Raw genomic sequence first — 14566 nt, 5'->3', positions numbered from 1 at the left:
ATGTGCTCAAGAAGAGGTGACTGGATCACGGGGACAGAAGCTCCAGTTGCACCTTTACTTTGGAGCATGGAGACCCCCATCCTGCCCAAGGAATGGGGGGAGGCAAGAAAGATTTGCTGCAGTTTGACCATGCTCTTCCCTGCCATGTTCCTCCTCATCATTTCTAAGTGGAGATGCTCCACAGCTGCCTCCTTGCAGATGGAGAGGCCCCTGCGCATGCACAAACATGCATTTCTCCAGCTTGTAAGAAATTTAGCATGGAATAGATGAGAATATTTCAGTTGGAAGGGACCTACAACGATCATCTAGTCCAACTGCGATGATATGTGGGCAACCACAAGCAGCACAGTCCATTTCAGATGACAATTTTTAGTAAATACTGGAACCCCGTTATTCTTTGCTATGCATGCTCATAGTTTCAGTTGCTGTCGTTAGTGACATACTTAGAAAAGCAATTTTGTGGGGTATTTACATCACCATAGCTACCGACACTTTTTTAACGAACAACCCACACAATCAGTACAAGAGAGTCTGGTTACCTAAACTATAGGATTAAGTCAAGAAATGGGACATTTTAGCTTCCACCAGCTCTTCGTAGCACCTTGGTTCTTACTCTAAACAGAATTTCATTTCCAAACAAGTTTTCTACAAATTCAAGGTCAAGAAATCAATTTATTTTTTTATTTTTATAAGGAACAAAAGCTGAACTTCTGCATTTAAAGGTCTTCACCCTGGCATGCCCAGGAAATCAATACCTCTCGCCAGATCTACAGCAGCACGGAGATGGTAACACTGCAGAAAAGATTCGCTGACTCCCACTTGGAGCTTACTCCTTTCAAAGTCAACTAAAACGTTATGCTTGAGCTTGGCAGAGGCAGAATCAGGGCCTGGATCACGAAACATCCAACAGTGCTGGTTGTGTTTTGGGCATCGGCTCTTTTTAAAGGCACACGTTTCACAGAAAACCTAAAGCGAGGGTGAAGAAAATTACAAATGCTGCTGGTCAAACAAACCCTCTTATAATTCCTGTACAGAGATGCCTGTGGAACTGCAACGTCAGGGACTGAGTGGGATTAAAACACTGCTGGAAATCACCTGCTCACTGCACACACCTTGGAGTAAACTGCGAAATTGGTGAAGCTCATCTCTGCTATGTCCAATGCTCCCCTGACATCACACATCAGCTCCAGTTTAGGCTGGTGCCACGTGGCCCAGAACCACAGCCCGTGGCTTCCTCCCTGGGTGAGGGTGGTGGATGGAGAGGTCACCCACCTCCCAGCAACTCCTCCTCTGCTGGTGTTTTGCAGTTGCAACGTGCCTTTCCCCTCCACACCCCAGCATCAAGCTGGAAAATAAGAAGGTGTCAAAAAAATCTACAGAAGAGCAGCTTGGAAACTCCTCGTATTCCCCATTCCCAATTAATTCAGACGCTTCTCTGTCATTTTGTATAAATGGAAGCAATGGAAGTGGTATGACAAACGCCTCCCCAAACATCCTCTCTTCAACCATCTTCTCAATTGCAATGGCCATTTCATAATTAATGGGCTTGACATAATTAGTTGTGTTTAAAATCAGGCTATAGCTGAGCCTTTATTCTTACTTGAAAAAACAGGCAGCCATGAACTTACAGGAAATCATACTGCCAGCAAACAGCTCAGCTGGCTGCAGACTAATCATCTTTTCTTTCCCCTTTGTTAAACACATTCTTGCTCTTGGAAACTGTTCAATAGTTCATTAAACTAATAATCCCATTCAAATCCTGCCTCATAAATGGATTTGTCAGTGCTATTCCTTTCAGGAGACCGTCATTTTAAATTGTTTCTACTTTAATGAGTTTAAGGACAGATTAAATCATGGCTTTGGCTGTGATTTATTGCTCCACATTGCTTTATTAATTGTTATTTGTAAAAGTATTGGTGAATAAAAGGCTTGTTTATTTTGCATTTACTTCATGCTTTGCATTTATTTCATACTTTTCCCTTTATTAAAGGAGCCTGGGATGGGAACAGAGATCCAGATAAATATGTTCCCAGCAGAAACTTAAGACAACCTTTCCTGCTGCATTGCTGAAGCCTTTTTTACCAAGACACCTACAACTGTCCCTGTGCACAGCCAGTTCACTCCAGACACCAGCAAGGAGAGCTGGTGCTGGCTGCACTGGCGTTACTGGAGAGCAGTTTCTCACTACAGGATTTATGATATTAAACGATTCTGTGTGTTCCTGTTAGTACTAAGACTGCACAAAAAGTAATTTGCAAAGAGAGCAGATATCCTGTGCTGCTTGGGCTTACTCAAGACTTTCCTGAGAAACCCACAGGAAGTTATTTGTGCTGTGTGTAGGAGTAGAACACATTTAAGAGAAAATGAAGGAAGAAGCACCAAATATATTTGGGTATTTGATTCTTCCAGACTTGGTAAAAATTCTCCTATAAAGACATCTGGGTCGCACTTCTCCCTGCAGTTCCAGTGTGATTCTATTTTCTTGTCCCAGTTGTGATATAACACAATCTAGGGATGGAGGGAATCCATGGTTCCACCCACCCAAGAGAAAAGGAGGCACATACCAAGAGCCAGATCTAGCTCGTCAAGATACGTGACTGTCCTTTGAGTCCTTTAACGTATCCATCTGTCTGTCATAATCCGTTTGGGGAGCAAAAACATTTCTGCCATGAACAAAGCAATCTGTGAATGGCATGTTAACATTGTCAAAGGCTTCGAGATCTGGCAGGATAGCAGGTCTTAAGCATAGTGTATGAAAGGAAAACACTAACTTGGGTTAGGAAATCAAATTATTTCAAGAGGCAAATAAGACAGGGCTATGGACAGCCCAGAAGCCCTGAGCAGAAGGTCTTCACAAAGGAAAAGAGGAAGCGTAAGTTAGGACCCTGCGCTGCTTCATCATTAGCCTTAACCAGCAAATCCTCAAAAATCCTTTTGTCTGTTCTTCCTTCCATTCTGAACTGATACACAAAATTTTGAACATGCTTACAGAAACCAGAGTGTTCAGGATGGTGGCCCAGGGCACACCAGGGAAACTGCCACTTCAGGCCCATGTGATGCAGCTAGAAGCTTGGCTGTATTTTAATTCCATTTCCATTTAAATTCCTTGCATGCAAGCCTCAGAATCAAAGAAAATCTCAAAATTGAGGAAATTTCAGATGAAATTAGTCTATCTCTCTGAAAAAGAAAGTTGTGGGTCTTTGAAAGCAAGTGCCAAAGTAAATATATTTGAAATAGTGTCATAAACTTTTAAAATAGATACCACAAATAAAGGTGTTTAGAGGTTCAGATGTGTGTTTAGAGGTGTGGCGTTGCAGATTATTCCACAAATCGTGACAATAGTCAAGATAGGCCACCTGCATGCCTGCATTGTAAAATAACACCAAGTTTAAAAAGACAACCCTACCTTCCTTTACCACTGCACCAAGAAAACTCACTGTTCATTCATTTCTTTTGCTACTGCAGGGCTAGTCTGAGTGACTCAAACCTCTCAAACCTTCAACTACGACCCATCTGATTTTCCCAAAGAAGTGTATCAAACTCCATTACATTTCACAGCAGCAAAGAATCCCGATACCTTAAGGCAGCAAAACCCAGGTCAGGGAAGAAGATGTGGATCCACAGCTGCAACTCTCCAGAACTGTTTTGAGCCACAGCATAAAGATGAGGGACTAGTGCTGTTGGGGGAATCTACAGCTAAAATTACCGTGTCTGTGGCTCTGCAGGAGATTGCTTTCACCAGCTGCCAGGCCCCTCTACAGCATCGTAGCTGGTGACATCTGTAGCTGCTTTCTAAGCCCAGTAGAACATTATTTACAACATCACTCTTCAATAGATTTCTCATCTCAAGCGGTGTTCTCTGCTTGTAAAAAGGGAGATTTTAAAAGAGAGAGATTGCTGAAGGGCTGGAAATCCTGAAGGAGAGATTTGGACACCAAACCTAGGAGACTGTCAGGGTCATTTGACATGGAGCATGGGAAGCGCCTGGGGCAGAAGCTCCAGCTACTCTGAGTTTTGCCAGCTTCCCCTGTTGCCCACCATGATTCCCTCCCTTGGAGCAAGGCTGCTCTCCCAAGGGCCATGAAACAATGATTCTTCAGTTGTCTTAAATTATCGTTGCACAGGCTTCCTTAAACAGACCTTGCACTTATCCCAGTGGGTTTTTTCTCTTTTCCTACAGCAATTGCTCCAGAGGGCACGAGGAAAGCAGAAATGTGGTCCTCTGCTCTCTGCAGGATACTGGGAGCTGGACACTTCAGGCCTGATTCTTATCCTGCCCCGAACTTACTGTGTGGCCACTAAGAACTTACACAACCAATAATTTGGTATTAATTAAATGTCGGTCCATGTCTGAGGCTTTAAAGTACAGAAGGGTTTCCAGAAGCGATTTCTAACTTGGGAATCTGGGCTTCATTTTTAAAATGCACTTGGGATTTGGACCCTTCAGGCTCGCCAAAAGTCACAAGGATTTAAGCTGTAAATCCTTTTTGAAAGCAGAAACCGATCATCTAAGTCTCTGAGGACCATAAGACCAGCAGACACCAGTGACCTCCCAGGTCCAGTGGGGAATGGAAACACTCATCAGTTCCTTGCTCTGCCCTTCCCTTCTCTTCACAAGGCTACATGAGACAGCAATATCCATGCACACACCAACTCCTTCCAATCCTTTCCATCCCCATTACGAGCACTGTAATGAATCACACACAGCCCTGGGCAGCCAGGCTGAACAGGAGTCTCTGGATCTGGTAAAATGCCAGCCCATCCTTTTCAAGAAATGGCCTTCATCCCCACAAGTCAAAGATTTGGGATGTTTCATCTGAGGAATGATGGACAGAGAGGAGCACGGTGAAAGTACTTACAAGTCACACTGGGGGAGACAAAGGCTGTCCCTAACCCTGCAAGTGAGCTGATGGCTGCTTTTGGTAGCTACTTTTGAGAAGACCAAGCCCCCAGGCCAGCTGCTGCCCATCTTTTCTGAATCCACCGCAGCAGGCGGGAGCGACCGCACACATTTGAATTCCAAGAGCAGATGCCGCCAGCCCCACGGCGCTGCCCCTGCCAACTCGACGGCCAGGCTCTGTGTTCCAGCTCCAGCCCAAACACGGCACATTTGCCTGTCTGGGCTGCAAGCACGGCACTCCATCCCATTCAAGCAGCATTCCCCAGCAAGTGCCGGAGGACTCTGGCACAGCCCAGGCTTCGCGCGTGTATCACGTTCTGCTCTGATTCTGCCCACTGACACAGGAACACTTTCCAAGAACCACAGCCAGGCAAACTTAAAATAACCCAGAATCAACGCCGGGGCCAGGAACCATCTTGAGAGCATGCGAACACAGCTGAGCTCCAGCACAAGCTTCAGGATTTTCTAGCTGAGCCCTGTCTCCCTCCTCAGGTGGAAAACGCTCACAGGTCCAGCTCTGACACCGATCTCTCTATAGGTGAGACCACAAGCCACAACTATGCCGCACAACAAGGGACGTCGCGTGACATCTTCCTGTTAGCAACAACCATCCTGTAAAAGCAGCTATCGGATATATATAATATATCCAAATAACCTCTGATAAAATACAGCCCTGAGCACTGACAGGTAGCAGCAAACCCAAGGCAACCCCAGGGTCAGACCCTGTGCTGGCAGCATCCCCAGTACTGACAGTGGAAAGCCACAGCCATCACCCCAGCTGAATGCCCCGCACCCCTCCCACAGACCGGCAGAGCACTGCCAGGCTGTGGTCTCCCGAGCACAGCAGCAGAGCTGGGTGCACAGCCCCCTGCTCAGCTGCCCCTACCGCAGGTCTGCAGAGCGGGCTCCTTCCCAAGCTCAAGGAAAGGCGATTCTGTATGATAACAAACCAAGTTCTGCTTTGTCAAATAGAAAAGAACATTAAACGTACCCTCGTAAAGTGTCTTGGCCTCTTCTTCTCACTCTGTTTGCTGGCTGTCTTTCCTCGTAGCCTGCAAATCTGTCTGTCTGCAAGTCCCCTTCATATTGACCCTGGGCTTGTTCCACGTACATAACTGCTGTACATCCCAGCATGAACCTGGCCAGCCATAATACCCCCATGACAGCACGTATTCCTCGATCCCCCCAGCTGCCCCGAAAGCTTCTTCCAGCTGGAGGGTCCCTGCTGCCTCTGTGGAGGATGTGTTTTGGCAGCAGCCTCTAAGCGCCAAGGTGCCGTCCTGCTGTTCCCTTTCTAGAAGCAAAAAGAGAGAAGAGAGAGAGACACACAAGTGTTCTTAAAGTCTTTCACATTTTTAAAATTATTAATCATGCCAGGCAGCCCCTCCCTGCCTGGGCTTAGTTACAGGTTACTTAGTTAGAACCTGGAGTTAGTACAGCAGGGTCATACCACCACACCGAGATTGGCTCCTCATACATACAGCCAACCTGTTCACGCTGTCATTCCCTACCACAGTGCTGCCAAACCTTTCTTTCCCAAGGGAAGATCCCTGCCAGGCACGGTTCTGCCCTTGCATCGATTCTCCTGCCCTCCTGATGGATGGACCTCGGCACGGCGCCTTGGCTCAGAGGCACAGCAGGAGATGCAGGGCTATGAAGCAAGAGCAGAACTTCAAGACGGATCAGATCCTATTTCTGGACCATCCTCCCAGGTCCTACCGCCCTTTTACTGCGGGCAGTCCATGGCATGGAGATCATTTGCTGGAAAACCACTTCCCAGATACCTGGTGATTCTAGTTAGCTGTGGGGAGTGCGCTGCTGGCAAACCCGTCAGAGGAACATGTGCACCAGTGCTGAGCTGGGCAAAAAGGTCATCATGGGATGGAGTGAGATGGAAGACTAAGGCAGGGCTAGAGCACGGGGCATTAAGCTAAGCCTGGTTCCATAGAGGGTGACGGGACAGAGGAGAAGGCGAAGCGCTGGGCACGCTGGAGGGACACAGGAGAGCTCCCGAGCGGGGACAGGCAGCTGAGCACAAGAGGCCACAGGGAGGAGGAGGATGGTGGTGATGATGCAGGGTCCACAGCCTCTGTGGAGGGGGGCAGAGGGCTAATGGAGGCAGTGAGGGCAGCCCTCACACCTCCGGCTGTGGACACCTTGGGGCAAGCACAGCATGGCCAGCTCTCCGGGGCTGGGGCCAGCAGCTGAGCCGACGAGGTGGCCCCAGCTGGGCTAGGGCCAGACCCTGGCATGCCAGGGCACATCCTCAGCCCCCGGGGACCTGAGCCCAGCCTGAGGAGCAAAGCCCCTTCCTGGGGGCGGGGTGGCATGGGGGGGTCCCTGGGCAGGCGGTGGGGCAGAGCCTGGAGGGCAGCCGGGGCTCAGCCCGTCCCGCAGTGGTCTGTGCAGCAGCTTGGAGCCCCTGCAGGGGCAAAGGCAAGTGGCCCTGGGCAAGGGGCCAGGACCCCAGCACACCGTGGGTGGCCTGAGCCTGAGGGTGCCAACATGGGTGCCAGGAGCCCGCGGGCTCGGGCTGGGAGAGTGGGCAGGCTGCGAGAAAGCCCGGTGGAAAGGCTCTGTGAAATGGATCGTGGGGGAACGTGCTCCACAGACCGGACCCCCTTCTCCTGCTCCCATTCCTTCCTCACCACCACCACCACCGCCGCTGCCCCCCCAACTCCCACTCCCCACCTCTGCCTGGAGTAAACGGGGACCCCATCCTTCCTCCTGCTGGCCAGGGTCAGAAAGCATCTCTCACCTCGAGACCCCAAAAGTTAGTTCCTTCAGGGAGGAATCTCCACCCCAGAGTGGAAATAATCTGCCGCTTCTGCGAGCGGGGAGGGACAGGGCCCCCGAGCCTCCCCTGACTGTCCCCCTTGCTCTCCCACAGCAGCACTTTCCCATTCCAGCCCAGCCCCAAAACAGGCAAAAAAAAAAAAAAAAAAAAAAAAAAATCAGACAAGACAGAAAACGTGTCTGACCGAAAAAAAAAATTTTTTTCAAAAACCCCAAAACCTCACTGCTCCCAGTGTCCCAGCTGGGAATCTCTGATCTCTCCAGGGCATGCGTTTTTCAGGCTGCAATATTTCAAATGCAGTGAATGAGAAAGACAGAGTGGGAAGGGAAAAGGCAGGGCTGGAGCAGAGGCAGAGACAAAGAAACTGCCCTTCCTGCAGCCCTGGGAGCTCTGCTGCTCCGCTACATGCCTGCCTGTGAGGGCTGCGGTGGGATTCTCTCCAGAGACAAAAGGGAGAGCTGCCTCTGCTCCCACAGCTCCCAACACAGAGAACAGATGGAAAAAGAAGTCGTAAAAAGCACAAAAGTTTTGCACTTCGGGGGGTTAACACCCTTCGTGCAGAAATTTAAACTGAAGAAAGTCCAGATGCATCCGTTTCCTCACGGAGAAGTTAGAAGCGTGACAAATGATCGATGCACAGGCACATACTCTGAGATCGTTCACACAAGTCTTACTAAGAGAGTATGGAAAAGTCATTTACACCACCAAAAGAGAGGGGTAAAAAAAAAAAAAAAAAAAAAAAAAGGAGGCTCAAAAATTATTTTCAGCTCTGAGAAATTCCATCAAACACCACTTGTAAGAAATACACTGACAAAGCAAAGAGAGAATCAACCACTAAGTCCAATTTTAAACTGATTTGCAAGTTTGGAGGGAATCAGGAAAGATAAACCATGCCTTTGAGTGTGCAAATTAAGTAATTCAATAAAAAATTGTGCAAGACACAGTAAAATACAATTAGGCAGAGAAACAATTAGGCAGATAAAGAGAAAGAAATCAGCTCTTAGCTATGCAGCTCTGGATTTAGTCTGAAACTGTTTAAATACCTTTACGTCCTGGAACTGGTGATGTGCCCAGAGCTCCTTTGTTTAGTGGAGATCTGGGCAGAAAAGAAGGGAATAAAACCCTCACTCTTGAAGGAGAGAAGAAAAGGTACAGCCTCATCCGAAGCGGCCAGGGGGAGGGCCCTGCGCCGGAGAGGGGTGCAGGAGGAGTGGGAGCAGCCAGGACAACCCTACCACATTCTTCAGCCAAAAGTTTTTAACTTCAAGGAGGGGCTGGGGGAGAGGTTGGGTTTAGCAAGAGACGTCTGAATGCAGACATGATTATCACCTAAACCGTTCCTCCTGAGCCGAGGGCTGGTTTGGTTCAGTTAATTAGGGAATGCTTTCAGTTCAGCTGGATGCGGTGACTGCTTGTCCCAAATTTAGGCTGGAGCTGCAGGAGGGCATTAGTAACAGCGACTTCACATCAAAAGAGTTAGTGAAAAATAATTCATTTTCAATTTGGGACTTAATTTCTTTTTTGGAAAAATTATGCTTTGTTAAGAGGAGGAAGAAAAAAAAAGATTTTAAGTAAAAGGCACTTTTCTTGCTGACCATTTTCCTGTACTTAGTACAGCTAATGTGAAACAATTAAGGAAAAAGATGGCCTGAAGGATAGGTGAGCCAGCCCAGGACCTTCACCTGGGCTCCAGAGGAGAAAATCTTTGAAGTTAAAAGCATTTTCTCAAAATAAATATAAAGTAGTATTTGGTAATATTAAGTCTTTCCTCTAAGGAAGGGCTTTGAATGTCAGCTCCGTGTCTAATGCCACTCTCGGTGCAAGAAATCCTTCCTCTGCCTCTTGTTTCAGGAATCATTACTGATGGCTTTTCTTTAAATAATACATAATAAAATGCACATGCCCCCCCACCCCGCTCCGGGCTCCCCCTGCTCTCTGCCACTGCACACCCTCAGCTTCACCAGGAGGTGGGAGCCCCCCAGCACGGGCAGACCAGGTGCCACCAGCCTCCTCAGAAAGCCCAAACCAAGTCACTTTGCAGGTGAAAGAAGAGGTTCAGAGAAGCTTCTGCACCAAATGGCTGTGCCCCACGCACCTGGAGGTAGGAGGGTGCCTCCTCATTATCCCACCATCTGGCCTGGAGCTCAGTTCCCTCTTTACACCCAGCAGATGAGGGCTCAAACGCAGCGCTGGGATCAATTCACAGAGGCGCAGAAATTCCAGGGCAAGCCCCAAGCTGACAGGGAGACTGTCATCCCTTCTCCTCCTGCCTCTCTTTGAAATGTCCTCGCTGCTGCCTTTGTTCTTTTGGCTCTTCCTAATCAACCCCCTACTAGCTTTATAGAAGTCAGAATGATGCTCAGCCTAATTACCAGCAAACTTGGGGAGGCCGACGGGGAAAAGGCAGAGCTGGCTTTCCCAGGCAGCCAATAACTGAGCATTACGAGGAATGCGGCTCTGTCAGCACGTCTGCAGCGCTCTACAGAGCTCAACAAGATACAAAAACTATTTCCTGGGCCTGACCCTGCGATACCCATTTCAGTTCAAACAAACATGGACTTTACCTGGTGGAGAACGGCGGAACGGGGACGTTGTATAGGGCAGAACAGCAACAAAAGCACAAGGAACTGCATCGTCCCCCCTCGCAGCTGGTGACAACTGGTGAGGCAGGAGATCAGCTTTCCCATCCAGCCTAGTTTAATCCTCGCTAACCTCTACATGGCAATCATCGCGTTGCTTATAAGGGCACTGGATAGTTAAAGGTGTCCCGACACCTACAAATGCACACAGGGTCTTTGTTATGTTTGCAGAACTGCCCAGAAATCCGTCTGCAACTTCTGACCACCATGTACTTAAAAAAAACACAAAAAAACACCAAAACCCCCACACACACTTTCAAGCATCCAAAGCAGGTGGTATCACATAAATGGAAAATTTTTCTTGTTTCTTTTCCAGGTGTTAAATCAACCACAGATCTTTACTGTTGGAAAGCATTTGTAATACCAGTTAAGACTTTATTTGGGTCTGCAGCCTAGGGTATCTGCGCTAGTGGAGATGGTTCTTTGTGCTTAGAACAGATGCTGTCCCGTGCGTCACCTCTGGCATGATCCTGCTCAGTCCACTTCCTCTGTTAATTCACGTGTAAGCGATCTCAGAGAACACATTTAATTAGCATTTCCTGGACACATTTGCCCTCCCCTCTCTGTTTGTGGGATACAGCCCCACAAACAACTGGCACACGAGGGAAATACACTCTTTCCTTTTTCTGCATTCCACTTTGGAGGGTTAAGCAGCATTTTCATCCCTCCAGCATATGCAAACCTCTATGAACATGATGTTTTTAGCTCCCTCCCTGATTTTCTAGAGCAGGGCTTTTCAGCACAGCTGCATGTGATTAGGGCATAGCAAGCCCCAGGATTCAGGCATCCCAGCAAGATCTCCTTCAGAGTCTTATTCAAGCCTCCAACCAGTTCTTTATTTCCCTGCCGTCAAACGCTTGTTGCTGGCCACAGGGAGACACAGACACAGGTATTTATTTGTCTGGTTCCCTGTCCATTTTCCCCCGGGGCGGCTGGGTACTTTGGTATTGCTTTTGTGCACAGTAACATCTTCACCCCAAGCATTCCTGGATCTACCTGGTCCCAGGCAGCATGGAGAAGGCTACAGGTAACCTAAAGTGTACAACCTACCTCTGCTGTTTGCATCCAGCATAACTTCATTGCAGACCTCAGGTTGGGGATGGGAGAGGGAGCTAGAGGAAGGTCATCTTTCTTTCAGGCAATACTGGGGTGCACAGCAGCCCCTGGGAGCCAAGAAGTGCTGGAACAGCTGATGTTTCTCAGCTGGATTGCTTCACAGTCCACAAAACTCTACAGAGGAAAAGCTCTGAAGTGTGAGGAGCAGCAGCATGGCTAAATACACTCCCAACCAGCCCACGTAAAATTACCCTAAATAAAAAGCAGCTGCTCTTCTGCAGTTAAGAGGCAAATGGAGAGTCCCTGTTTGCAGGACTAAAGGCACAAGAGTATCAATCATACAGCAGATTTATCTGGAGCTAAGTTTGCTGTAGGACAGGAACAGTAACCACTGTTTTAATTAAGGCTGCCTAACTGACAAACATAATTAAGTCTGAGAAATTTTCTTAGCTTGGTCATTGTGGCTTCCAAGTTATACCTAAATAAGACTGAGGGCCCAAACCTTTTTGGAAGTGCATGAACTGCTGTAAAATTGATATCATAAGAAAAAAAAAATCCATCTCCAGCCCCTCAAAATTAGCAAATATTCTCTCATGCCAACTACACTGTGTTTAAGCTCCCTGCCTGTAAAACAGGATAACGCTGTGCCTTAGTTCACAGGGCTGTCACGAAGATAAAGTACTTTTGAAGTGTTTCAGTTTTAATATGTGAAGCACAGTGGAAAAATGCTTGTAATTAATTATTATTATTAATTATGTGCTTCAAACAGAGCTGTACAAGTGACTTTTTTGCTGCACTGGACAAACTGAAAAATAAAAGAAGGGAAAGGAAGAGACATTTGGTGGTGATTTGATGAACATTTTAGCTTGACATGAACATATAATTTGACATTGAAAAATGCACTTTTGGTTTTGGACGGATTTTTAATTAATGTTATGTTATTATATTTATTCAAGCTCCTAAAATGATGTCTTGAAAGGCAAAAGTACAGCATATAATTTTACGATTAGTGAAATGAAAGATTTGCAAATTATCTGTCAAAATTATTTGACAAACTCGGTAGAGATTTACAAGTTTTTCATGGTATCGGACCAGGAATTTTTGCCACATCTCTTGTGCACCTAGACTGAACTGTGGGTGATAAATAATGCATACAGCTATCTGACAGGGTAGAAAAAAAGATCTCACCTCTTCATTTTGCTGAGCTCCAGGTAGCATGTGTGCTGCATGTACCAATCCTATAGAAAGAAAGCATGAGGTCCACATTAATTAATCCCATTATAATCATGAAAATGCACAGGAGAGGATGTTTAAAGTTACTTAGAAAGCTGTTAACGTCAATATTTTCTTTTTAATGCTTGGTTGCCTCATGGCTCTTTCTCTGGGCAGTACATATCAGGATCTTATGAACATAAGTATAATGAGAGATGGGAATCTGGCAAGTCAGTTCTGATGTTACACATTATTACACCTCTTGCCTACATTTCTGTATAAAAGTGTAGGAGATGATGTCTTCGGTCAAATCAGTGACTGTCAAAAACATAGCAAAGCTGAGTTAAAGTGGCTTTAACTTTTCCATTTCTGACTTCATTCAGTGTAATCTGAAAAATGCATTTGCTAAAATTAGTACATGTTGCTTCTTGCAAGATGACACAATTGCTGTCAGGACAGCAACAGTTCTTAATTGTGATGTCATTTAACAAGAAAAAATAAATCAAGATCAGGCTCTTGTGTTCAGCTTCTCGCTGAGAGCTGAGGTCAGGGAATGTGGGATTTACACTGCTGCTCCAAGCTCCCTGCAAGGCTGTGTCCCGGCAAGCCCACAGCTGCTCCCTTTAACTTTGGACCTAAGAAATTAAGAGGGTTTATTTAAAGGGAATGGTGTAAAATGGTCTGAGGCAGCTAAAGTGAGGCAGTCATGGCTGATAAACCTGTACTACCCAAGAGCTTTGTGGTTCCAGGGCATGGGACGCTACCAGCAGGCAGAGCTGGGATCACTAGGACCAGCTACTGGGATGATGGTGATGGAGAAGGCCAGGAAAAAGAGCCTAAGAAGCCAGAGAGCCGTGCCTCTGCAAAGGTGACCATGGGCTCCAAACCTCCTTGGTAGGGAGCCAGAAATGCTCTGTCCTGGGTGGAGCTGTGAGCCCTGGACTCCTCCCAAAAGATGGGTGGATGTCCCTTGGGCCCAGCGCAACCTGCAGAGCATCCCTTCCTCCTCCAGCTGCTCCAGAGATGCAGAGTGTGGGCAGAGCCCTGTCCCTATAAATGAGCCAATATGGTTTTCACAGAATCACAGCACAGTCGGGGTGGGAAGGGACCGGCGGAGCCCACCCAGCCCGACCCCTGCTCCAGCAGGGTCCCCCAGCGCAGGCTGCACAGAGCCGCGTCCAGGCGGGTTGTGAATGTCCCCAGAGAAGGAGACGCCACAGCCTCTCCCGGCAGCCTGTCCCGGCGCTCCATCACCCTCAGGGTAAAGAGGTTCTTCCTCATATTCAGGTGGAACTTCTTGTGCTGCACTTTGTGCCCGTTGCCCCTTGTCCTGCCACTGGGTACCACCGAGAAGAGCCTGGCCCCGGCCTCTTGGCACCTGCAGGCACTGGTAAGTTGAACACATCGATGCTGTTCCCAGGTGCTCTACGATGTAAGTGGGTTTTGTCAGATGAAGACAGAGCCCAAGAGACAAGTTCCATCTTTCTCCAGGTCTGCTGAGGGGTGATCATGACATCCCTCCCTGCTTCGGCTTCCGCGCTCCCAACTGGGGGCATGACGCCGTCTGCCTTTGAAACATGCTTCTGCAGTGAACCGGAGTCAAAAACAGATGCAGGGAATTTCCAGAAACTTCTCATCAAATTTCAGAACGTATTTGAGATCAAAAGTGGAAGCTATCAGCACCACATGAAGCATTTAAAGACAGTCACGAACAAATTCAGACAAAGGTTTCCTCAGGGAAATTGTTCAACAACATTAACTGTTCCACTTGCTTTCCAGCTTAGCACGCAGTCCAGCGTGATCAACAGATTTTTAACATCAAATCGGACTGGTTTACCATCTTACCTGCCATTCTAAATAGTGCAGCCCAGATCATTTTGCTGTCCCGCCTTTTGCTGAGTCCAGTAATATTTGTTTGCCTAAAATGTGCATTCAAAAAAGGCCCCGTGAGGACACCAAGAC

The 14566-nt window shown here is 47.5% G+C and overlaps 1 protein-coding gene across 1 annotated transcript in view; it reads right to left on the bottom strand.

The window, feature by feature from the left end:
* Positions 1-14566, bottom strand: part of LOC308061783 (fibrillin-2-like) — a 146834-nt gene that overhangs the window by 101098 nt on the left and 31170 nt on the right. The window contains exons 2-3 of the mRNA XM_080382221.1: positions 8741-12630; positions 5892-6194 (exon numbers count right to left, since the gene is read on the bottom strand). Of these exons, the coding sequence (XP_080238347.1) occupies positions 5892-6061 (170 nt within the window). The 5' untranslated portion in view covers positions 6062-6194; positions 8741-12630. The remainder of the gene's footprint in view (positions 1-5891; positions 6195-8740; positions 12631-14566) is intronic.

The sequence above is a fragment of the Falco punctatus genome (genome assembly GCF_963210335.1).
Source record: "Falco punctatus genome assembly, chromosome: 4".
Classification (NCBI taxonomy): Eukaryota; Metazoa; Chordata; class Aves; order Falconiformes; family Falconidae; genus Falco; species Falco punctatus.
The sequence above is the reverse complement of the archived record's forward strand: the minus strand, read 5'-3'. Positions and strand labels throughout refer to the sequence as shown.